General features: G+C 53.0%; 8 protein-coding genes across 8 annotated transcripts; 2 read left to right on the plus strand and 6 right to left on the minus strand.

Moving 5' to 3' along the window:
- Window positions 1–1,721: 1,721 nt before the first annotated feature.
- On the plus strand, window positions 1,722–3,405 carry J4E78_006184 (uncharacterized protein; the record flags this gene model as incomplete). The annotated part of the gene is made up of 3 exons (XM_049366797.1): window positions 1,722–1,884; window positions 1,935–2,302; window positions 2,806–3,405. The coding sequence occupies 3 exons, from the start codon at window positions 1,722–1,724 to the stop codon at window positions 3,403–3,405; spliced, it is 1,131 nt and encodes a 376-aa protein (XP_049221503.1).
- Window positions 3,406–3,763: 358 nt separating this feature from the next.
- J4E78_006185 (uncharacterized protein) lies at window positions 3,764–5,002 on the minus strand (the record flags this gene model as incomplete). The annotated part of the gene is made up of 1 exon (XM_049366798.1): window positions 3,764–5,002. One exon carries the CDS (start codon window positions 5,000–5,002, stop codon window positions 3,764–3,766), a length of 1,239 nt encoding a protein of 412 aa, XP_049221504.1.
- An 831-nt stretch (window positions 5,003–5,833) lies between these two features.
- Window positions 5,834–7,448, minus strand: J4E78_006186 (uncharacterized protein; the record flags this gene model as incomplete). The annotated part of the gene is made up of 2 exons (XM_049366799.1): window positions 5,834–7,174; window positions 7,224–7,448. 2 exons carry the CDS (start codon window positions 7,446–7,448, stop codon window positions 5,834–5,836), a joined length of 1,566 nt encoding a protein of 521 aa, XP_049221505.1.
- A 2,256-nt stretch (window positions 7,449–9,704) lies between these two features.
- J4E78_006187 (uncharacterized protein) lies at window positions 9,705–10,229 on the minus strand (the record flags this gene model as incomplete). Its single annotated transcript, XM_049366800.1, has 1 exon — window positions 9,705–10,229. One exon carries the CDS (start codon window positions 10,227–10,229, stop codon window positions 9,705–9,707), a length of 525 nt encoding a protein of 174 aa, XP_049221506.1.
- Window positions 10,230–10,614: 385 nt separating this feature from the next.
- On the minus strand, window positions 10,615–12,149 carry RVB1 (RuvB ATP-dependent DNA helicase pontin; the record flags this gene model as incomplete). The annotated part of the gene is made up of 4 exons (XM_049366801.1): window positions 10,615–11,082; window positions 11,128–11,675; window positions 11,727–11,946; window positions 11,997–12,149. The coding sequence occupies 4 exons, from the start codon at window positions 12,147–12,149 to the stop codon at window positions 10,615–10,617; spliced, it is 1,389 nt and encodes a 462-aa protein (XP_049221507.1).
- A 1,258-nt stretch (window positions 12,150–13,407) lies between these two features.
- On the minus strand, window positions 13,408–16,131 carry J4E78_006189 (uncharacterized protein; the record flags this gene model as incomplete). Its single annotated transcript, XM_049366802.1, has 3 exons — window positions 13,408–13,463; window positions 13,512–15,955; window positions 16,028–16,131. The coding sequence occupies 3 exons, from the start codon at window positions 16,129–16,131 to the stop codon at window positions 13,408–13,410; spliced, it is 2,604 nt and encodes an 867-aa protein (XP_049221508.1).
- A 1,192-nt stretch (window positions 16,132–17,323) lies between these two features.
- On the plus strand, window positions 17,324–18,639 carry J4E78_006190 (uncharacterized protein; the record flags this gene model as incomplete). Its single annotated transcript, XM_049366803.1, has 2 exons — window positions 17,324–18,049; window positions 18,103–18,639. 2 exons carry the CDS (start codon window positions 17,324–17,326, stop codon window positions 18,637–18,639), a joined length of 1,263 nt encoding a protein of 420 aa, XP_049221509.1.
- A 4,669-nt stretch (window positions 18,640–23,308) lies between these two features.
- On the minus strand, window positions 23,309–23,757 carry J4E78_006191 (uncharacterized protein; the record flags this gene model as incomplete). The annotated part of the gene is made up of 2 exons (XM_049366804.1): window positions 23,309–23,591; window positions 23,648–23,757. The coding sequence occupies 2 exons, from the start codon at window positions 23,755–23,757 to the stop codon at window positions 23,309–23,311; spliced, it is 393 nt and encodes a 130-aa protein (XP_049221510.1).
- Between the last annotated feature and the right edge of the window lie 375 nt (window positions 23,758–24,132).

Consider the following 24,132-nt stretch of genomic DNA (forward strand, 5'->3'; position numbering starts at 1 on the left):
GTCATAAGCAGAAGATACCGCTTGAAGCCCTACCAAAGACCTTCCAGCACGCCCTGTTGGTTACACATCGTTTGGGGTTCGAGTATCTGTGGATTGATGCACTTTGCATCATACACGACTCACCCGAGGACCTGCAAAATGAGATCAGCCAGATGGGCAGCACTTACCAAGCGTCAACAATAACATTGTTTGCGGAAGCAGGAGATGATTCTGAAGCTGGATTGTCCATTCCACGAGATCCTCGCACGTCTAAACCCTGCAAATTGGATTTTAGGGCGACCTTCGACAGCCGTGTGTTGGAAGTGTCGAGATATGCTTGTTATAACCCGTTCAACCTCTTACATACTGAATCAAAGCAGTCGCCTCTTCAGAAAAGAGGATGGGTTCTACAGGAAGAGCTCCTGTCACCACGACTTTTGAAATTCGGGTCTCGCCAACTAAAGTGGGAATGCCGACATTCTACTCTTTGTGAGAGTCTCCCTCATGATCATAAGCGCAACGCTACTATGCGCCCCAAAAATCATGAACTGCGTTCTTGGATGTACGACTGTAGAGCTGCACAGGATTCGGACGGTCAAAGACGAAAGGATATGTTCACGTGCTGGTGCGAGCTTGTTGAGAACTACTGCAAGCGCTCGCTCACGTACGCAAATGATGTTCTACCAGCCATTGCCGGCATTGCGAATGTATTTGCGAAGAATAACCAACTATCGTATATCAACGGGCTCTGGAAAGAGGACCTGCCTTTGGGACTACTTTGGGCCGTTCATAAAGGCGACAGTGCGCATACATCACATTCGTCTCATCAGCAAGCTATCGATAGACCAGACGCTCCCTCTTGGACCTGGTTATCGCAGTGGGGTAAATCCATTGAGTTCGAACAAAAGCAGTTGCGACATTGGGCCGAGTCCTACGACATAACGATCGATCAACTGGGCCACGCTGATGACGATCTCGAAGAGACAGCTTATGGTCGAGACGAATCGCCTTCAGATCAAACCATGAGTTTCCAACAAGTAGACACGAGACCCCTTCGATTTCGAGGTTATCTCATCAAAGCAGATGTAGAGCTAGGCAATTGGTCACCTTGGTTTCCACAAGCGTGGGGACGGCGTGTGACCACGCGTCATACCCGGGAGGACATGGGACTTTTCTTCCCCGACTCAGATCCGTTCAAGAAGCCCATACTGGAGGTCACATGTTGTCTTTGTGTCGTGTGTGAGGATAGACATAGCGCTGCGTATATGTGGTTAGCCTTGGTGTCCACATCTCAGGCCGACGTCTACAAACGAGTCGGCATGGGCCGGCTCACCATTGACGACAAGACTCAACCTTTGCCATCATATTGGGAAGCTGGGGGCAAAGCGACGTTCACTTTGGTGTAAGAGGTGCGGAGCAATGTATGATTACTTTTTCGAACGCGCGGGGGGCGCAGGTGGCGTGGCCTCGCCCTGCGCCCATCCCCGGCATCCAACTCACAGACCAATCCATCTCTTGACTGTGATGCACGGTGAAACAAGTAGACGTTAGTTCTTTCGCAAACTTGAATATACTCTGCAAGGACTCATTCCTACGTCAGCGCTCTCAGAGCCGACAGGACCTGACCCCCGAGCCTTTCAGGCGTCCACGGGTTCCCGCAGTCCTGCGATCCTACATAGCCTGCGCGCGTCTCACGCTTATCCTTTGCCAACGATCGCTCGCGCAACACAGGACAAGCAAGCATGGCAACACAAGAAGAGAGCCAGATGAACGACTGTAAAGAATTCTTGCAGAAGTTTGAAAGATGGGCAGATCCGACCTGGGGCTTCTTCGTTTACGGCACCTATACGCGCCCACAAGGCCAGGAAGTCTCAAACGAAGATACAGACAGGGAAACCAGAGCAGGTCAGTGGAATGAACGCAGCCTATCGAGTGCAAGTATTGATGAACAACAGATGCGACCGATGATGATGCGCACTTCCAAGCAGTGATCCGCAAAGTTTACGCCCACGCAACAGATAACCTGCGTTATAGCAACCCCGCGCCATACAACCAAAAGATGATAGACATCTTACGTCTCGATCCTGCTGCTTATATGCCTGGCGCGTCGCTGGACGTCGTCTGCAGGCATTTCCGCCAGCATTATGCTCAAAAGGTCTTCCCGGAGACGATGCATGAGCCTGGGCCTTCTGCAATACAAGATGATATTCCCAATGAGGAGAAACTCGGTCCAAAGTGGGCTTGGTGTATAGTCATCGATGATGAGGCGCTTGAGAGTCTAGAGAACGGCCCCGAGCCCATAGGAGAGACGCCGCCGGAAGGCGTAAGTTCTCTTAAACTGGCATACAATGCCAAGGAGGCGTTTGTAAAATTGCTAGATGGGATGAAGACGACGATGGAGGGACCTGAGGTGATCGCTGCGGCAGGTCGTCCAGGTAGTGGATGTCCTCAAACAGTGTGGAATGGATGGCTTAAGTTCTCGCCTGTGGATCTTATGGGTGTTTGGATCCAGGCGGAGAGCAACGGTATCATTGATCAGTTTTACGGGGAGGATAAGCTTTTCGACTGGTAATCGTCGAGGGTGATGTGCTGCATGTGCGATGACAGCTTCGGTACGTACACTTGGCACTCTAATCGATCAAATCAGATCCTCTAGGCAACCATCCTTCGTTAAAAAGTAGCCGATATATCCGAACTCACCTACATCATGTTGGTAGAGTCATGTGAAAACTAACACAACACTCACGATGGCGCACCAGATATCACTGACTCCGGTAGGAGATAACTCAGCTAGCGCGTATCGGTGGCGATGCTGACTTTTCGAAGGGTTACAAACTGCACTCAGATGTAACAACGCTGACACGCCCTTACACCTTCCTCGTAGCCGTTACACCGAAATCATCGACCATCATGAGATACGGGGCGCCTTCAAGCCCCAGCATACAGCTACATACACAGCTCACGCCTGCTCAAATCCGACTCATCCAGTCCCATGAAGACTTCGGAGAAGTACGCGTCCCAGTCAGCGAATTAAATCTCTCAAACTTCCTGCGCAACCAGATCGATCTTGAGGCTTCATCGCAAGACACAGCGATGGTATCGAAGCTCGTTGCCCGATTGCGAGACGCAAAAGCTGGCGATGAAGATGACGGTGGCGATGAAGGTGGCCACAGCGTCTTGGTACATATCCTGAGCTTCACAGTTCTCGGTGGTGAAAGTGGGGAGCTGGTTCCAGAAGGCCGCATGTTCCTGTGGAAGTGGGCCAAACCTCACAGTCAGTATCGGAAGGCAGGCTTCTGGGGTCATAGCTTGACACAAGTCCTAGTCGATGCCGAGTGGAATACTGGTAAAGACGTTACGTTGTATGTGAAGGCTGTTGAAGAGGAGGAGTATGAGAGAGTGTTGAAAGGTGAGATGCAGACATAAGCGGCGTTCACTTGAGATGAGACCGGGTAGCGTAAGGTGTCGTGATGTGAGACACCTGGATGTTGAGACGGAAGGAAGGAGCAACGGTGCTTTCTCAGACAGCTCGTTCTTGGATGGCGCTATGCTTGATTAGTGTTAGGCTCACCACGTGTCGAAGGAACGTTTCTTCCACCGTCATGCATTTTCAGTTCATGACTGAACGGCAAAATGATGCATACAACACTAATACAAGCGTTGTATATGAGCCTTTAATCAAGAATAACCTCATCTGTACATCCAAAACCATCTAAACGTGTTCAAAAACGTAAACAAAAGCACATCCCTCATCATCTCTCCAAACCAGAAGCAACTACCCACCTCACGAACCACTACTACGCTTCCGCAGTAGCGGCATCGACGGCATCTTCGTCAACCGCCTAACCTTCGCCAACGCCTTCGGACTTGGGCTCAGGCTCGCTGTCGGCGTCTTATCCTTCTTCGCGTTCTTGGACTCCGCAAGGACCTCTCCCGTGCCAGACTTGTGTGGCACGAGGAAAGAGTCAAACGTCGTCGCTGGGTTAGCGCGAAACAGCACTTCTTGGTTTAGAGGGCTGCGTACATGGTTCGAAGAGCTAGACGAGGACGGGCCCGATGGGCTTGCTAGAGGCGAGATACGTCGGGTGTTGTATGCGCTTGTACGAGGGCTGGACGGCTGGTAGAAGTAGTCTCCGTTGCTGACTGCACGAGTGTGTGAGTAGCGACGGTTGCGTGGCTCTTCGTACTCCTCAGGTTGTGTTGTTGGTGTTGACCGAGGTAGTGGAGGTGGCAGTATAGAAGAGCGAAGGTCGTATGTCGACTGAGAAGACTGCCAAAATTGCGTGCGACCATGTTCTTCATCCTTCGTATCGTCAGTTGTTTTCCTAATCCGGGGTATGCGCACTTTATTACGCACCTTCTCCTTCGTCTTGGGAACAGCGCGCTGGCTTTGCTGCATCTTGTGCTCAATCTCTGCGAGCGCGATCATCTTCTCTTCCAAGGGCATGGCCTGGGGTATCAAGCCCCTGCGATCCCCATGGTGAGTGAAGAGGCGCTCGTCCGACCACTCTTGGAGGTTGTGGTTCTTCTCGCCTCGTGCGAGCGCTTTCAGGTCCTCTCCAGATAGCGCCTGAGCGTAGTAGCGTGGTTTCGGCGCGGGTTGCTCCCATGAGTAGAGCGACATAGAGTCGCTTGAGTGACGACGCGCGCGCGACTCTGTAAGGTGGTATCGCGGTTGCGGGTTGGTGCTTGTAGAGCGATTAGTCGCGTTGCTAGTCACTGAAGGCGTCAAGAAGTTGGTGTCGAGTGGACCAAAGTGCTCTTGCAAGGAAGAAGTGAAAACAGGTACTGCCACTGGCTGCCCAAACGGCTCACTCAAATTTGCAGCGACATTGTACGAGGTAGAGTCCTCTGTGCACCCCAGGACTGTGTGTGTCAAAGGCTCCCGCGGGATCGCATCGAAAGAGAAATCCGAAGCCGCATCGGAGTCGTCCACTACGCGCGGACAGTTTTCATCGCCAATTTCATCATCACATGCCTTCATCTTCCCTTTCGCAGACGCTGTAGGCCGTGGGTAGCCCATGAGCGCGGTTGGCACTCGTTTCGAGACTTATGAGGTGAAAAGAATATATTTGTATTTCGCAAAAGCTCCTCCAAAATGGGTACGTGTGATGGGTTGGAGATGCGTGCAATATTGAGCTCACAACGATGAAGACACCCTTCTTGGAACAAAAGATACCTGCTTATATGCGCGTGGGCAAAAGTCAGTGTGAAAACTCATCGTCTGTACGATGCGCTCTTAGGGTAGAGGAGCGTCCATCATTCACAATGAACGATGCCTTGATGAGTGAACAGAGCAAGACGCCCAGAGAGCCTTGTACGAGGTACCGGCCCATCATTCACTGCCATCCTCCTAGCTCCTCTGATCTCATGCTGGGCCTTCTGCCTTCGCTCCTTCTTCATGCATCTTTCTCTTCTCTTCCTCGGGTGTTTACTGCCTCCTCGCGGATGTGTAACTAGCTGCCATACAGCTCACTTCCGGCATTTGTCTTCTCTTCGTGCGATGCGTCAGCCGTGGGGTATCGACATGGCTTCCGAATGACATCGTATGTCAGATGTCTCAGTTTTGCGTCGCCGTTTGGCGTACGAATGTTTGATGTCTTGCGTCCTACTGTCCATCGCATTGTTCATATGTAAGCCCAGTAGAAAAAGCTAAGGAGCATGGTAGCGGCGCCCATGTACGCGGATGGAAGAGGTGTGTGCCGAGTTCCGAGAGAGGTGGGGTCGAATACGGGTCTACGGTCTTCGTTAGCTCACGTTCCCGACTTGGCGTAACTTCTGAATAAGGCAAGAATATCATCGGTACGCAATCTGCCGGCATATGACAGGCCGCTTGATTAGAGAGGGTGTGGACTTACTGCTTCAGGTGCAAACCCATGTCGTCGATGGCATCGCACTTTTGCCACTCGGTCTCGGGAATAGCTTCCATGGCTACTTCATTCTTGTCGTTGAAGCTTAATCGCTGCCCTTCGCTTGCGCCGAACGAGTGCCAGTCCGGGCTCTGTAGCTCTGAACCCTTGGAGACTAGATACTCTGCGGCGTGGGTGTTTGGGTCATAGCTTCGTATGAATGATGCCCAGTACGCCTGGACAAAGACACCAGCCGCTGAAGTGGCATTGTTCCAGATTGGCAGGAGTTCGCCAACGTGTGATGCAGTTCCAACATTCCATCTGTACTGCCAAGTCGGGTTCGTGTTGTTGAGGGCGTACGTATCAGTAATGTTGAGACTAGGACAGTTATAGCGGATATAACCATAGACATCGGCGGTCAATGATCTCCAGCGAGCGTCGCCAGTGGTACCAATGTTGCCATCCCAAAGCTGACGAATCGTGTCCCATTTTATACCGGGGTATTGATCAACTAGGAAGTCTTGAGCTCGAGGTTGAGACATGATACTCTTGGCCACAAAGTTGATCCCGTCGTTTGTGGCGGTACCAAAAATAGTAGGCACGTTGACGAAGTGGCCAGCCTTCAATTCGTTGAAGGTGAAGTCTTTGATGAAATCGTAGTCCAATGTCGGGTTCCAGAAGTAAAGCGGTGGGTTCTTGCCGCCTGGGAAAGGCTTCAGGAGAGTACGTACAGCATCCTGGAAGATGACCGCATCCAAGCTGGCCATGCAATTGAGATCCGCGCATCCGGTTTGGTGTAGTAGCTCATCATACTGCCATTGGCTGTTCTCGACATCTCGCATGGACGGAAAGGCTGGAGATTCAGCAGCAGCGGCGTGGAAGAGGCCATCGTCTCGACCTCCGTATGCGGTAAGTTGGAAGACCACTGAACCCCCACCAGCACTTGCGCCTCCAATGGTAACGTGCCCCGGATCGCCTCCGAACTGCTGAATGTGCTTCTGGACCCATTCGAGTGCCTTCCTCTGATCTTTCAGTCCGTTGTTCAAACTCAGGCTCTGGTTTGCGACAATCTCTTTGCTAGCCAGAAATCCATAAGGCCCTACTCGATAGTTGAAGTTGACCACAACCATGCCGTCGTCGCCGGCATCGATCAAGTCTGCACCATTGTAATTCGCATTGCCGTTCATGTTGAAGCCGCCGCCTTGAATGAAGACATAAACCGGTAACATGCTTTTGTTGGTAGCTCTTTCTGGTGCAAAGACGTTGACGAACAGGCAGTCTTCCGAGTGTTTCCCCCCAAACTCGGCTGCCAGGCTGCTCTTGGTGCCGATACATAGGGGTCCAAACTAAACTGCTGTTAGCGTGGTGTCCACAAACCGTGAAAACGCTCTGTACCTTTGTAGCGTCAACAACATTGCGCTCATCTTCGGGATCTTGAGGTGCAGCGAATCGAAGTCCATCTGAACGTATTGGCCTGCGGGCATACCGCATACCAGCCCATCGTATGACACCATTGCCGATATCTTTCCCACGGTATTGCGCGTATCCAAGGTCGATGGTCTCCTTCAATGCGAGGGCCTGCTGAAAGAAAAGCGCTGCACAAAGCAGCAAACGAAACATTGTCGACAGCTGTGTGAGAAAGCGAGGAAAGAAAGGCAGCCGCAAAGTATCTTGACAATCTGTATCGTGTTCGGCCGCGCTGCCCCCTGGTTGTCGCCGAAGGGTCGTTCCGATACGAGCTATGCTATAGTGCGGCAGGGCTATGGTAGATCGTTGTTCTAGGGGAACGAGATAGAAAAACAAAGGAAACTTGACAATTGCATCATAGTTTCATAGCGGGAACTGACGTGCGAAGGTACACTATTTCCGAGGCGTTAGCATTCACGGGTGGCGTCTGTTGGCACTGCGTGAGTACATACCGTGGGAACAATGAGTGACATTAGCATCGTGCTGCTAGCAAACGTAAGCTCGAGGGCTGAGTCGATGGTAGGACAACTCAGGTCCACGTCACAGAAGGGCGGACTCCGCGGGTATAAAAGAGCCCGGGCGACTTTGCTGTTGGTCTTACCTAGGTACCTATCGCTGCATTGCTCAACACGTACCGCCGCCAGCCACAGCATCAAGCCAGGGTAATTCGAAATCCAGACCATTCGCATGCATGAGGATGCGACAGACACTGTGACTGGGTAGCCCTAGGCCTATGGAAGTGGATAGTGCTGATCAGGGTGATTTACCGACAGGTCGTAGCGCGCGCTGACGGTGTAATTACACCGAGACCATTGCTGCACGACTCCAGGGCTGTGTTTCGTTGGACACCTGAGGCCCGCGGAACTCAATCCGGATTGCGGACAGCGATAGGGGCAGTTGGGGAGATGCAGCATGATGGCTAGCGCTGGACGGGACGGCAGATGAGGATTGACGACAACAATGAGATCAGATCTACGATAGAAGAGCGGCTGGCGGGCGGCCAGCGCTGATGATCAGAAAGCCATGTGGGACCTGCAGCTAAATCCATGATGCGAAAGCTTGATCACTCCAAGGATGATAAGCGACATCCTTGCCGGCTTTCCCCCAAAGGGCAGGATCGGCCCTGCCAACGCCCGTCCAGCACGGCTGAAACCTGGGCACAGGAATGAAACCACCATGGCCTTGAACAACACACCCGCCCTCACGCAATTTTGTGGAAACAGTCGTGTTCTGCGATCCAAGGTTTTCGCTCCTTGGCCTCATCATAGCAAGCAATGATGCTGCGCAAGCTCATGTGGGAATACTTGGCTTCATCGCGATGCCCGAATGGCGTTCAAAAGCCACGTCGAGACGTGCTTGGCTGATCCTCTTGCAACTTTTGTGAATGCCTAGGTACGCCCCACTGCATCGTCAGCTGTCATCTCAATTGTACTGTGTGTTATTCAAGCACTCGCCCGGCTGGAAACCTGCTTGTCCTAAACACATGGCGCTCCTCAGGGACCAAGTGCGTCATTAGGGTTCATTCCAACGGTCGTGCATCAATAAATTCCATCCACGGTTCAGCCACAGAGAACCAAGCAGCAACTCTTCAATTTCGGAAACCGAAAGTCTACCGAGCACGGATGAACCCCGCATCGAAGCACCAGAGCGTTGTTAGATTCGGTGATACGGGGGAGTGCACTGCCGCGGAACTCCAAGCTATCCGAACGCCATGCAAGCCACCAAACCAGACTTCTAGAACTTCCACCACTCTTAAACCTCACCATGTATACCTCAGCATTCTACTACAGCACATAAAGGACGTTCCGCACATGTTCCGCAGTTGCAAGATGCGGAAGTCGGAGCTTACTCCAGGATGTCGTACGAGGCAGCGGTAATCTACCTAGGTATGCTGTGCTTCCGATATCGCTTCTTAAATGTACGAACCGCGAATTGTATGTAGTGTAGTTGATCTCAAATGCATTTGAAATGGTGTCTCTCTTATAATGGCATTGCTACTGTCCAACGCGCTTGCCCTCTTCTAGTGTACAATCGACACTTCTTGCGGGTTATCATATTTCGAAAGATACTCGAATGCATCTTCGAAATAATAATAGAAGCATTGGCACTCACTCAATCACTCCTAGGAGATATCCGCTCATTCACTACCACTCCATACAACGCGGAATTGTTTAGGGTAGGCGCAGGCACGAGCTCTCACATGTATGCATTTCAATAGTCATCAGATCTGAAGAACGACTAGATATATGCATCATGGCATTCGTCTTTACATGCCTTCCACTCTCTACAACAGTGTAAACACAATCGACCATCTTTTTCACCCTCCCTAGTATATACATATCCGCATCATCCATAGTCCCTCCACTCAACCCCTCGACTCCCCCATTCATTTCTTCTCTGAGCACCCCCTCAAAAATCAGTAACCCTCCCATTATAACTCCAATCCCCCGTCTTCCCCGTACTCCCCCACCGAAGCGGCTCATTCTTCGGTCCGCCCACCTCCCCCGTCTTAGGATTGACATCGCCCTCAAACTCCGGCGGCGCCCCTCTCCTCATATTAGGATGGAACTCCTCTCCCTTCTTAATCTGCTTGCCATTCTCAAATCTAATCTCCGGCCCTTCACTACTAGCACTATCAGGCGACTGGTTTATCTGGGGTCGTGACGCCGAGGCTGGAGACGCGGGTGTAGGAGACGAGTCCGGCGACTGGTTGATGCGCATGCGGATGTTGGGGGTCGAGGTAGGTGTTTCGATGTCCTTTGGGGTGCTGAAGGCGCCAGTGCTTTGCTTTTGTAGCTTTTCGAAGATTTCTTGGTCTTCTTTGGGGAGGCGTGGTGGTGCTGGGCCCGAGCCAAAAGGTGCTTGCGCGTGTCGGGTGGAGATGCTGAAGGTGCGGCGGGAGAGCTGGCGCGGGAGGCGCGTGATGGTGCGCATTGTGGCGGCCATGACGGGTGTTGTACAGGTAATCGAGCTGCTGAGAGATACGTGGTTTGCACAAGGTATGTTGCGTGGAAAGTGAAAGTTGTTTGTGAGTCGAAGGCGAAGACGACTTTCTTGACTGTCGATCTGGGCCGCGGTTCGTACGGAGCCAATCGGAGCCTTGCAGTGGCAACGGAGGTCGCATTTTCGTAGATCGTGGACAGGCATCACAACATTCTACATATCTGAATGTACAGTCCCGAATTATTATCGTGATATGGAATGACCCCAGTACATGTTGCGTGTAACTTTTCAGAAAGTTATCGTCCCTTCTGGGTGAAAACGCCCACCATCCTCTGCATCCAAACGCCAGGCTATCGTACAAACTGCAGCACAACCTCTACGAAATGTATCCGTTCGTCTCGCCCAGTGCTCGCGCACTCCTTCCTGCATCGAGGAACAGGCTTTGACATTCCTCCACGTCGTCCACTTCGATTTGCTTGTTCTCTCGTCCATTGACCTCTGCCAGTACACTTGCGGGTGCGAGAAGTTGCAGCGCATATCGCAGACTGATCTTCTCACCAAGAGCGCTGACCTTCTCCTTCGCAGGCGCAGAGATGTTGAGCCTCTCGGTTGTGACGCGCGTGGAAATAATCGACTTGATCTCTGCGGGTCCGTATGGGTGTGTAGGGATGATGAGCAGGCGCGCGAGGAGATCGGTCGGGATACCGTGCGCTGAAGGAGGAAGGTTCTCTCCGCCACGGATATGTGTGTTGCCGCGGTTCGATGCGAGGATGACAAGAGGTGACAGAGGGGATTCCAAAGCGCGGTTCAGGAATGTGAATGCCTCGAGATCGAGCATGTGAACCTGCGCGTGTTAGTCGGGCCCATAAATCAAGGAGTGATGTCTTACCTCGTCGATGAAGAGCACACCGGGTACTAGGTCTGCGATGCCCTGGTCGATATACCTATTGACGACCTTGTTGATCTCCAACCGTAACTTCTCGGTAATCTCAGTCTTCTTAGGCTTCATCAACTGTCCCATCATGCTCATGATGTCCTGTCCACCTTGCGGCCGCGCGTTGGCGACATCTAGGTCGTGCAGGGTAACATCCTGAACAATCTCCTTCTTCTTGTGCACATCGCCCTTGGGTATTGGGACGTACTCCTCCGCCTCGAGGTCAAACTCAGTCGCGTAAGCGTCCGATCGTCCGACGCGCTTTACGGCTCCCGTGTTGGCTTCGATGTAGATGACATCGCCCAGACGGACGCGCTCCTTTTGTATGGCCTCGTATATGGATGGGTCGAGTCGCAGCTTCTTTGTGCCCTTGGCAGACTTGAGGTTGATGAGGAGGTGCGAAATGGTGCGGCCATAGCCTCCGAGCGGGTTTTCGGCTTCTTCAGGCGTAAGCTCTGTCACTTCACCTTCGTAGACCTCCTTGGTTTCCTTCACGCGAAGACCTGTTCAATGTATCAGTACAGTCCGTGTCCATGGATCAAGTGAATGCGCACCTATCGCTCTCCTGAAGTTCTCCATGAGCGCTTCGGTCTTCTTGACCTCCGCAGAGTAGATCTCGCTGCCAACAATCGGACAGAATGGGACCTTGGTACCCAGCTCCTGGCTCACAGCCAACGCCAATGCGGTTTTGCCGGTTCCGGGGCCACCTGCGAGCAGCACGGCTCTGCCTGACATCTTCTTCGCTTTGACGAGGTCGACGACTAGACCACATGCCTGCGCTTGTTAGTACCCAGGCTGAACGAGAGTGCGCAGGGTTCGTGTACCTCTCGTGCTGCAGCTTGGCCGACGAAGCCGCCAGCTGAGGGAGTAGCGCGTCCATCGCTTGATAGACCTAGTCCTTTGATATGGGAATGCGCCGCGGTTCTGGATGAGCGATCGTGCGTGCTCTTGACTTCGCTGACTGGCACAGTCGTCATTTTCGTGTCGCAAGCGCTCAATTCTACGGAACGGCAAAGATTCGCAATCAGAGTGTCGACGGCAGTCGCGTGGGAAGGGTGGTGATGGTATGTACAGCTGGGCGCGCGTTGTTTGGGGTGTCTTGAGCTCGAAGTTTTGGGAGGGATGGCAGTTCGCGAAAGGCACAGCTTAGCGCGTCGACCGCAGCACCGGCGCTCTATGTCAGTCACCCGCTGGAATCCCCACCCTCCGCCTCCACTCACAGCAGCAGGGCATTCACACTCCCGGGCTTGTCTCAGGGTCGCCCGCCATACTGCCTACGTTCTTACTATCGCCCCAGCCTCTGCACTGCACACTACCGTTCACCAGCATTTTCGCCCATCGCGCCTTCCTCTATGGCGTCGCTGTCTATTCCCGTCACACGACGTCGCAGTCAGGGTCACTGCCTGAGCGAGGCGCCCAACACAGCGTACAGTATCTGATCTCCCTCTTACAGCGTCCGAGCCTGACAGTGCTACAGTCCATCGTCCTCAGAAGCATACCTAGCCATGTGCGCGCCCTGAGTACCGCCATCACCATGGTCACCCCTCGGAACTTCCCTCCCCCGAACATCCAGTGGCCGCTCCTTCACCCTGAGGGAACACGGGCTACCTTGAAAACACACATGAATATGCGAAAGAACCATACAGGCGAAGCGACACACGATAGCGGTTATCCCTTTCGGCCAGCTCCACAACTGCGCCGCATCCACTGGCATCCACTGGCATCCACTCTCGAGGCCTGCCGAGCCAAGACCACAAGCACCGTGGAACATCACACGCCGAGGCACAGCGCACATTTGGCAATATTATCTGGATTTTGTTCTGGGCTGCCTACCCGAGCAGCATACTCATACAGCAAAAGGATACTCGCATGTCCTCCATTTTCAGTCGAACCTCCACGCCAAGTGCCACTTGGGGCTTACAGCCCATGCCTTTGACCAAAGGGACCTAAAAAGACAAACCTCGTCACTCGTAATCCGTTGTCGGCATTGGTACCATGATCATGGCACCTCTAGGGTGTGGTCGGTGTGCAAGAGAATACTATACAATCGATGTGGGTTGTTGTGTATGGGTTTGGTGGTGAGTTGACGCCCTCCGACTTGAGCAAGCACTGACATTGCCTCAGTTCTCCCTGCCATCAGACGCCCACGTTCCATCATGTCAAGAAGAAGAAGAGATTGGACCAATCATCGAATCAGGGCGTCACACGAGAACAGCAGGGCTTATTGACGGAAGATCACTCCTCCTCGCTCTCGGAGCCGCTATCGTCATCATCGCTGGATGCATCATGCACTGCAGAGGTTAGTGGGTGATTGAAACGTGCACGTACTGACGACTCACCAGGTGGAGACTGGCTGGATCCCGACGCACCGCCTTGGAACGACTGCAGCTTCTCCTGGATCTTGCGCATGTTGTCTTCTTGCTCGCTCTTGCCCATGGGCTTGTTCTTCTTCGGTCGGGCCGCCGCCTGCTTCGAGACCTGCCTCGGCGGTTCAAAGTCATCATCGACCACGGCACCTCCCTTAGAGCTACGCAGAGACTTGATAAACCTCAACAACTCGCGGAGAGTATCATCGTTGATCTCGTCCATATCGAGCTCCATCTCGTCATCGTTCACGGTAGCAAGGTGCGGGCAGCCGTTTCTGATTATCTGGACCGCCTTACGCATATCGAGATCGCCGAGCGTACTGATACCCTCTGAAATCTCCTGCTTCTGGGCGAAACTCAGAGGCGCAGGAGCCTTTGCCTTCTTGACCGGAGCAGTCTTGATGGGCTTGGCAGGAGGTGGCACCGCAAGGGGAAGACTCTTCCTCTTTGCTGGTGGCGCCACAGCCTTCTTCTTCTTGCCAGGCAACTTGGGGGAAGTACGCTTGCCACCCGTCTGTTGTTGCAGAAGTTGTTGCGCTGTGGCGTTTAGTTGAGCAATCTGCTGTTGGATTGCAAGGAACTGCGCCTGAGCAGGGTCTATCTCCTCCTCCTCTTCGTCTTCCTCATCTTCCTCGTCGGAATAGAGGTCGCTTGGCGAGTGTTCAGGAGCAGGCGCATGCTGAGCAAGCCAGTCCGCCTTCTCCTTCCACAAGCTCTCGAAGAGATCTTCCATCTTGTGTCCCATCTGGTTGACAGCATCACCTTCAGGATTAAACTTGTAGCAGTTGTGGAAAACCAATTGCGCGTCCGCGTAGAAGTCCTTGGCACTCTGGTAGACACCGTTCTTCAGGTTCTTCTCGATCGTTCCAAAGTCCATCGGCTTCTTGATGATCTTGAGATAGGACGGGATGTTGAGTGCCACGGGATCTACGGGAGCGATGAATGGGTAAGTGACCGCACTGTACTTTGGCTTCATGAGCTCGGTAAGGACAGACTCGCAGAACTTGAGTTCTTGTTGGAACTTCTTCCGCCTCGGCTTTGCGTTGGTGTACGGCAAATCCTTCGACGGCCTGTGAATCTCTCGCTTTGGCCTACCGTCAGTGGTGGACGAATCACGTCGAATCAGTGGAGTACCGTCCTGCTGAAGAGGCCAGGCAGCCTGAGGCGAAGTCGCAGCCGGAGTAGCGACAGCAGGAGACTTGACGTTGGGCGGCGCAACGCGAGACTCACGTCGAGCCTTTTGCGAAGTGCTCACTGATGGCTTCTTGGCCTTTGCTGGCTTTGGAGGCTCTTCCGCAGCAGCGCCTCGGGGCATCTTACCCATGCCTTTCAAGAAGTAGGCGCGAAGGTTGTAACCTGCTTGCGTTACAGGATGCTCCTTGTTGTTGAAAAGCTCGCTGTTCGTGATCATCTGATCGAGATCTGCCATGAAATCCCTTACGTAAGTGTACTTTTTGTCCTTCAGCTTGTGCTCCATAGTCGTCAAGTCCATTGGGTTCTTGACAATGTCGGGATAAGTCGGGATATTGAGGGCTACAGGGTCAACAGGATCCTTGAACGCTAATGAAACCTTGATCTTCTTCGTGTTCCTTATCCGCTCAAGAAGAAACCTGTTCTGTGCATCCGTCATCGGAGTGGTGGGCCACTCTTCCCAATCAACAGCCTTGTGGACGCCAGATGCTTCTTGCGCAGAGTCGGATGTCGGGCCCGGGGTACCTCCATTTACGCTGGCCTGTTCTGCCTGATTCGGCAACTCCGGCAGCTTGAAGTCGGCTTGGGCCTCCTCTTCAGTCTTGGTGCGCTTCGCGTCGGGAATGTCGTCATCGTCATCCTCGCGGGGGCGCACCTTGCCAGAGGACGGGGCATCCTCCATTTCCCGGTCTACGATCGCCGGTGATTGAGCGGCAACGGATTGGGGTGCAGTGGCCGCATCGCCATCGGTCTTGATCGTGAGGTCGTGCATTGGCTTGGTAGGCGCTCCGGAGGACTCTGAGGGTTTCGACTCTTCAGGCGCATCAGCGGTGGTGTCCATACTATCTTCGGTCGGGCCTTCGTCTTTGTCGGCTAACTGGGTTTCGGGCACTTCCTGAGTGCTAGCGCCTGTTGCCTGGGTGGCTGAAGAGAGCTCCTCTGCAGTCGCTGGCTCATCGCGTACGTCTGAAGTCGGCGCCTCGACAGCGTTCGCTACCGTGGCACCAACATCCGAGTCGCCGAACAGCGAATTGTTGTCCTGGTTCTCAGGTAGATATTGTGCGACACCATCGATTCCTGCGGATACGTTGGTGGTGGGCTCAACTGCAGGCGCTGACTCGTCCATGTCTACGTGATTTCCGTTGGTAGTGGGCTTTGATTGCGCGGTTGTATCGTCGATGGTGGTGGTCTTGGAGTCGGGTTCGTCGAAGAGTACATCGTGAACACTACTAGGTATTAGTAGGTTGCGCGAGGTGAGAGAGGAGGGGCGGGTGAAGGTGGAGGGAAGAGCGACTTACCCGTTTGCCTCGGTATCGACTGCCATTGCGTCTGCCGGCGCAAAAGCGCTCGCCTTAAGGTCCAGGGAGGATTTGTCGACAGTAGGTGGTGTCATTACTGCCATGGGGCCATGAAAGTCAAAGACGGGTTTGCGCGCGGCTGACAGAGTATATGGTGTGTTTGACGTTGTTGCTAATCTTGGTTCGTTAGCGACTTCCGCTTTAGGCACACGCGACTGCGCAAGTATACGCGTGTTAATGACGGACACGGCAGTGAGGGAGGGATGGGCACGTTTGCGGTAAAGGTGGGGTCGCAAAGTGAGGCTAGCGTCGGTGCAGTGACGCGAGGGATGAAGAGGGGCAGCTGCGGACTATATGTTGCAGAGGCTGAAACGCACGTGACTACGTACCAGACGGTGGCGGCGGCGAGGTAGCAGGGCGGCGACGGCAGTCGGTGATGAGTCAGACTTTATAGCGCCGACGCGTTTGTTGTGGTGGGCCAAGCGCGTAGAGGAAGAGGCAATAACGGCGTGGTGCAGCTGTGCGCCCTCTCAAGATGTGCGACAACAACACAAACGTTGGTGATGTGGTGCACGGATGGTGACGGCGGCTTGGGAGCGCAGACGGCGGGCGGTGAGGGCTAGTGTGCAGCGGATGCGGATGCAGACAGACGGGGATGGATGCGCGTATTAATTATGTCGGGTGAAGTGGGTGCAGCCGCCTAGACTTGGGACGCGATATACTGGGCCTTGGGCGGGTGATGAGGTGTGGCGGGGGAGTGCGAGTAAGGTTGGGTGATCGGGAGCAGGCGCGTATTGATTGGAGGCAGATCAGGAAAATGGACTCAAGAACGTCGAAGACAGACGCGAGAGGAGAGGCATTGGGGTTAAGTAGCCCGGCCCTTCCATCTCCGAGCCAAGCCTCAGAGCAGCCCCTGAAGTGCACTAGCCTCGAAGGGAACGTGTCCTTGCCGACTTCTTGACTATGCGCGTCCGCAACGCCGCGTCTGGACATTGTTTACCTGTTCTGTTGCATTCTTGAGATGCACTTGGACTATCACGCTTCCTTGCCGATGAATCTGCTGTTGCAATGGGCGCCGTGAACGCGTCGCCGCGAGCTTGACAGCTCTACGCCATGATCCCTGTCCGCAAGGCCCGTGCGTGCAGAGGTGGGTAATTCGCTCTTCCCAAATTTTTTGCGACCACTCGCATCTTGCGCATTGCTTCAGGCTGCAACATTACAGCCTTGTACAAACTTCCGGTGAAGCCTTCGACACGCGCCGCCTGCGATATATCGACACAACCGGTGTTCACGAAAATGCCCGCCGCCGTAGCAACCCCGAAGAATCGCGACCGCCGGCCTGCGAAAAAACCCAAGTTGGCGCAATCGCCTGCGACAGTCCGCCAAAATGGTCTCAAAGCTTTAGTAAATGGAAATGCAGCCAAGCCCACAGCGAAGATAAACGGTGTCAAGAATGCGCAGGCAGACCGAGTCGACGACGCCACTGCTGTTGTGGAAGGACCTGCCGATGCGCACATGGTGGACGCGGACGTCATAGAGATCAGCAGCGCCGAGGAAGAGAGCGATGACGACTCGGACAGCGCGCAAGAAGATCCCACACAGACCAATGCTGAGAACGACGCTGCTGCGGATGACGAGAATGGCGCGGAACCGGAGGAGCTCACATTCGGGGACCGATTACGCGCAGAAGGCCCTGAGCCTGTCCAAGAGTCGCGAATTATAAGCGTCGAAGACGCCTTCGACCCCAACCCGGAGCGCGCAGTAACTGCGACAAAGAACCGCACACTTGCACCACCGAATGCAAACTCTCTCGGCACCGTTCTCACTCAAGCCCTGCGCACCAACGACAAGGAGCTCCTCGATTCATGTCTTCAGGTGGTCGATGTAGAGTCGGTCTACGCTACCGTCGAACGGTTGCCATCGCCGTTGGTTGGAACACTACTGCAGAGATTGGCTGAGAGGCTACACCGAAGTCCCGGTCGAGCAGGCATGTTGATGGCCTGGGTACAATGGAGTCTTGCCGTAAGCAGCCCGCCTCCGAATGGAAAAAGCATCGACTAACACTTACCTGATAGGCCCACGGAGGATACCTCGCTTCCCAGCCCCAAATCGTCAAGCAACTCACCGCACTGAACAAAGTTTTGAAGGAACGCTCGAGCGGGCTGATGCCGCTCATGTCATTGAAGGGTCGTCTGGATATGCTACAAGCTCAGCTTGACCTCAGGAAACGGAACCAAGCCGCCAACGACGATGCGGACGAAGCACTGGTATACGTCGAGGGACAGGACGATTACGTCTCTGATGACGAGTCGATTGAGGGAGCCACTGCAACCCCGAAGCGATCGCGCCCCGAGATGGAGGAGGACGATGAAAGCTCGTCGGACGATATGGGCCTGAACATGGAGATGGATGACGTCTCCGACGAGGGTAGTGAAGGTTCTGACGAGGACCTCATCGACGATGAGGCAGAAGAGACGGATGATGACGAGGGCGGAGACATGTCAGAGCCTATGAGCGATGACTTGGACGACGGTGAATCGGAGAGCGGAGACGAATCGAAACCGGAGCGACGATCAACAGCTGCTCGGGCTGGACTCAAAAGCCGGCGCTGAGTGTTGAAGAGGAAGTTCGTAATTCTTGTACAGTCTACGACGGCCCGCGAACCACACTACTTGGCGCGTCCGATCATCCAAAATTGGGATTCACGCATAGGCGTTCATCTCTGGTGGCGTTAATACCTTACTTACGGCAATCTACACGAGGTTTAGATTTCTTCTACGTACCGCATCCCGGGAGTATCCCACACATGACCAATGGAAGATTATTACAGCTAATCAGGCTGTTTGTCGGTCTGAGACATGTCTTTCCCCTGTGGTCAGTTGGGAATATCCATAGTCTAATCTCATCTAGTCTGCACAATGTATTGCCATCTCAACACACAACGTTTTCATCGCCGATTGCATGACAGCACTCTTGTTTTTTCACAGTCCAAATGCCGATCCGATATACCAAGAACACGCGTACACACGCCAAAGTCTTCAGATCCAACGACCAATCGTCTGAGCCAGGACGACATCAACACCTCACACGCAGGCCAACCGAGGAACCCTATACTCATTTCCATTCTACCCATCCACAGTCCAAACTCCGGTCGGACAAAGTTCATGCTACTATATTAGATCGTAACGGCAATTCTATAAATCGCGACAGCCCTTTTCCAATCCTACGCCGCACAGCTTCAGGGCGTCTCTTCCAGTTTGGTACTTCGACAGTCCACGGACGTGTTAGTAACACATATTAGAGCTCTCCCCAGTATATCTTATCAACACGAACAACATAACAACGAGTGCATAGGTACGACGTAACGGAACTGACTTCACTATACCGAAATATCAACAGAGAGAAGAAAAGCGGACCATGGATCGCATTGCTAAAGCCCAGCGCCAATACGAAATTTACAAGAAAGAAGCATGCGACGTCCGCCATGTGACTTCTTGTCACAATCTCAATGCCCACTATAAGCGCGATGGAGGCGAGGACTTAGGGCATTATTGTAAGATAGACGAGTCTAAGCGGTACGATTTGAACGACTATCGTCGGACTGACCGTCTAGTACTCAGCGGTCTGAAACACACAAAGTTGAGGAAGGATCCTGATCTGCGGGAGTGGCTTATTCCAGCTACTTCCTCGGACAGCTCATCGGAGGGGACGGATGAGGACAACATGACTGACATGTCAGATGAGGATATCTGGTCGCAGGCCGGAAAGGATGAAGGAGAAGAAGGCTCCAAATGAGGATATTTGGGAGTGAGACGCTGACCTCTGGTATTGTTTGAAGAGAACATTTTCTTTCTGTTCTCGCACCCCTCTACGCTGCATTTTCTCTACCACAGTCTTGTTTCTCCATGTTAATCGCGACGATCTTGATTGCTCATCAATCCTCCTTCGACCACCATCTAGCATGTATTCGATATTTCACCATTCTTCCTCCATCAAACATGTACCTTTACAGTGCTGTTGCCCAAACACATCGGCCCTGCCTTTTCTCCGCACTTTGAGAGGAAGTTTCCGGTGAGCTGCTCTCAACCGGATTGAGACATATCGCCTGTGACTAACATGCCATCTCACCCTTGGGGCTCGATGAGTGCCAGACAACGCAAGTATGAAATTGAGAGGATGGAAGCTTGCGACGTTCCACACAAATCGCGTGACAGAGATCTTCGGGCTACTTTCCGAGCAGACCAAAGTGAGAACGCCGATGAGCCGACGGTGAATTCTGCTATATCTCCTGGGTCTGGCATTTCAAATGCACGATCGTCATCTCCTGCAACAATCCCTTCCGCGGCAGTCGGTCGGTCGTCTCGTCGTCACGGAATAGTCGGCATTGAGCAACTGTACGATAGGGAACATCTTCACCCAGCGCCTTTCCCGTCTCCAAGGTATACCAAGCCAGCACCAACAGACAGGTTTTCTAAGCACATCGTCGCCTGCCCACCATTCTCGACAAAAGGTCAGTGGGAGGAAATCCGTGCAGAAGTTCCGATGAGATTCGCAAATGCTGAAACGCTACCGCCAGCTCCAACGTCTGTTCCTCCAACAGCTCTCGTACAACAAGAGACACTTAGCATCTCACACGAAGCCCTGATAGATGAGGCTCCTGAGATCAATCGCAGCAATCGAAGTTCCTATAGCTCACACGTTCAGTCAATACAAATGCGTCGCAGCCAGGTTTACCAACATGAGTATAGGCAAGGTTCCACTCGAACTGACTCTGTTACCGACTCCGACAACGGCGAAGCGCACAAGAGACGAGAGCGCAAGTACACCGTAGTCAACCAAACTACCAGCACACGCTCTGTTCTAAGCGACTGCGACACAGATACAGAAAGCCCTACCACAGAGTCACCCGATAGACCAGCACCTGGTCACATTGCTCTTGGACAAAGCGATGGACCACGCTCCGTTTTAAGCGATTGCATCACAGACACAGATAGCAATACTACGGAAAAGCGGAACAGGAGAGGAGCTATAAGTGTCGCCTTCGGGCGAAACGATCAGCCACGACTTGTTTTAAGCGATTGCGACACCGAGAGCAAAGCAGGTAGCGATACCACGGAAGTACCTGACAGATGGGGGCTAGAACATACCACTCCGTGGGAAATCAACACACCACGATCTCCTCCAGGCAATCACGCTACTGATGTAGCTACCACTCGAGCGCTTAACTTGGGCAACAAGGTACCAATCAACAGCCGGCTACTTCTCAAGAAAAGTTCTAAAGATCTCAGAAAAAGCACCCATCACTTATCGACATGGAATGAGACCAAAGTCCTACCTGAAATCGCAGCATCGGGGCGATCTGGACTGCGCAAAGCTAAGTCGTGGTTTGCAGAGAAGATACAGGGTCGCAACGAGCCGCCTCTTAGTGCTGAAGAAGCTGCCAAGAGAAAAGAGGAAGCCGAGAAAGCGGCTGCTGCGAAAAAATGGGCTAAAGAACGCATGGTTTTTGACAGAGCACAGGCTGCTATTGCACGAGCAACATTTGCTCTCGACGAAGCTGCTACCGATGCAGCGTTGAGGCAAATGGGCCCTGGAGCGATGCCTGGGTGCTGCGACCCGGAGTGTGAGCTTGCTTGTTGCAGAAGGGGGAGATGATGGTGAGTGGGGATATCTCAATGTTGGGTTAGCTATCTACCTACGTCTGAAGCGGATATGGTCTTCACGAAAGCTCGACAGCTTGGCTATTTAGTCGAAGTGTTTATCTACACTGTTCAATAGTATATAATCACCACTGTTCGCCCTGCTTACCATCATCACTTCTTTGTCTCCATCCTAAATTTCATCACCGCCGTTATGTCTTTGTTCCATCCACTCCCACACAGCCACAATGTCCTTGTTCACTCACCAGTGCATCTCCAACGCTCAACCTTTTACTTATGTGATAAGCCTACTATGAAAGCCTTCAGCAAGAATGCAAGCTTCCCTGTCGTGTTACGCAGCACTCTTCGTCTACCGCTTCGCATCTCTCCGTTCGAAACCGATCACGAGAAGATCCACAACCACATACATCACCCACCGTTTCGCTGCGCTCTCCCCAGGCCGAAAATCGTGGACAATGCCACGACGCAACCCCAATATGACGATTACCACGAATGCAGTCGTTAAGCAAACGTTTCTGCTGAGTCCAACACCTACAACGACGAACTTCCACGCGAGTGGTAATACTCTCCCTGTGTTCCCCGGAACCCAAGCATTTCTCCTCAGCCCGACGGTAACGCTCAGCCCAACATCTTTCCGTACTGACTCGCCTGTGCTGCCACCTTCCCCACCATCTCCTACACTCACTCTATTTCACGCTAATCATGTACTTCGTACTTCGAGGTCTACAGAAGATCTGCCTGCGTATCCATTACCTCGCAATTGCTACAATGGTAGTATCAGCTCTCTTGATTTGTCTGATAGTTCATCTGGTGGTATAAACTCATCTAGCACACGGGGAGCTGGAGAGGAAGGTTGTGGGTCACAAACCACGCGGATGAGCGATATCCTGCCTGATGACTTGGACCTCTATGGTGAAGACGAAGAAGAAGAGCACAAAGATGAAGACAGCTTGGATACGAGACCGTGGAGTATTGCGCTTACTGATGCGGCTCAAGATGCTGTCCGTGAACAAGATGAGCAGATTCAGCACGTGGATAGAACGGAGCAGACAGGACGGTCAGCGACTGAAGTAGGGCGGGAGACGAAAGCCCTGGAATTGGGACCGGAGGTTCAGGGTTCGTTGCCGATCATTAGTGAGGGCGATTACCCTTACTACCCGCTGTCCTCGCATCGCCCACAGCCAAGGGTAAAGAAAGATGTCCAGTGGGTGGTTCCATTGAAAGGTGGAGGGGTAGCGAAGAGGAGTAGCAATGACAGCGCTGGTTGCGGTAACCATATCAAGAATCTTCTGAGGAGACTCTTCCGGAGAAGGGGGTAAAGTGGTGATTTCTAGTCAGTCAATAGATCTGCCAGACATAATCCCCGTAAGAGCGTTTCCTCTATTGCGATCTCCTTAATGTTAGCGAAAACTCTTCATTCGTTCACTACAGATATCTTTCACGAACCACCAGAACGTCACCAACAGCAGAGCCACATTCATAAAAAGCCACAACCGGGCTCAAACATCAATTCAAAAAAGGTACTAAACAAAGAACGCAACCCTTTGGGTATCGCAACAACAGCAATCTCTCTTCCATCCCCTTCTCCATCCATCTCAAACCACCACGCCTATTACTCAATCTACAAGAAGAAAGCAGCAACGGCACCGACACCGGCGAGCGCACCACCGACCTTGAGGCCGGAAGCGGCACCAGTGAACTCAGAGGGAGGAGGACCGGTCATGCTGCCAGTGGGGGCGGCAGTGCCGGTAGGCATGGCGTATCCGGTGCCGACGGAGGACGCATCGGGGACCATGGGGACGCCGGTGCCGCCCATGACGGGGGCGGAGGAGGAGGCCATGGGGGCGGTGGTGGGGTAGTAGGCGGAGCTCATGGAGGGAGCGACGGGGGTGTGCTGCATAGTCCTGGACATGTTTATTAATACGAAAGTCGATAATGAATGGGAAGAGGAAAAACGTACTCGGTGACAGTGACAGTGACGGCAGCAGAGCAGGACTCCTCAGCAGCGGGAGCACCGTACTGAGCAGCAGCAACAGCGACGAGGGAAGCGGCGACGACGGAGAAACGCATCTTGAATGTTGATAGAAGTTGGGAGAAGGTAAATTGGGTATAAGGCGTTAGGAGACGTAAAGTCGAGTCGTTGAGTGATTGGTGGTAGTAAAGACTGTGTGAGTTTGACTTGGCTTGCAAGAAAAAAATGAGTGGCTAATAGAACACTAGGTACTATAGATTATGTTTGGATCGTAGGATGATGAGAGAAGAAGAGTAGTAGGAGGGATATGAGGCGGTCCAATGGGTCTTATACAGCCCTCTTATTAGTAGTCATATGACAGGTGATGGGGTGGGTGGAGGACGCGCCAGCCTTGCCCATCGATCGACTGAGTTGGTTCATTTCCTCGCGGGCGGTGGTCTAGATTGGTTGGGTCATCCTTGCATGTCAGGTGT

Source organism: Alternaria triticimaculans (assembly GCF_023758025.1).
Source record: "Alternaria triticimaculans strain BMP 0046 chromosome Unknown scaffold_8, whole genome shotgun sequence".
Classification (NCBI taxonomy): Eukaryota; Fungi; Ascomycota; class Dothideomycetes; order Pleosporales; family Pleosporaceae; genus Alternaria; species Alternaria triticimaculans.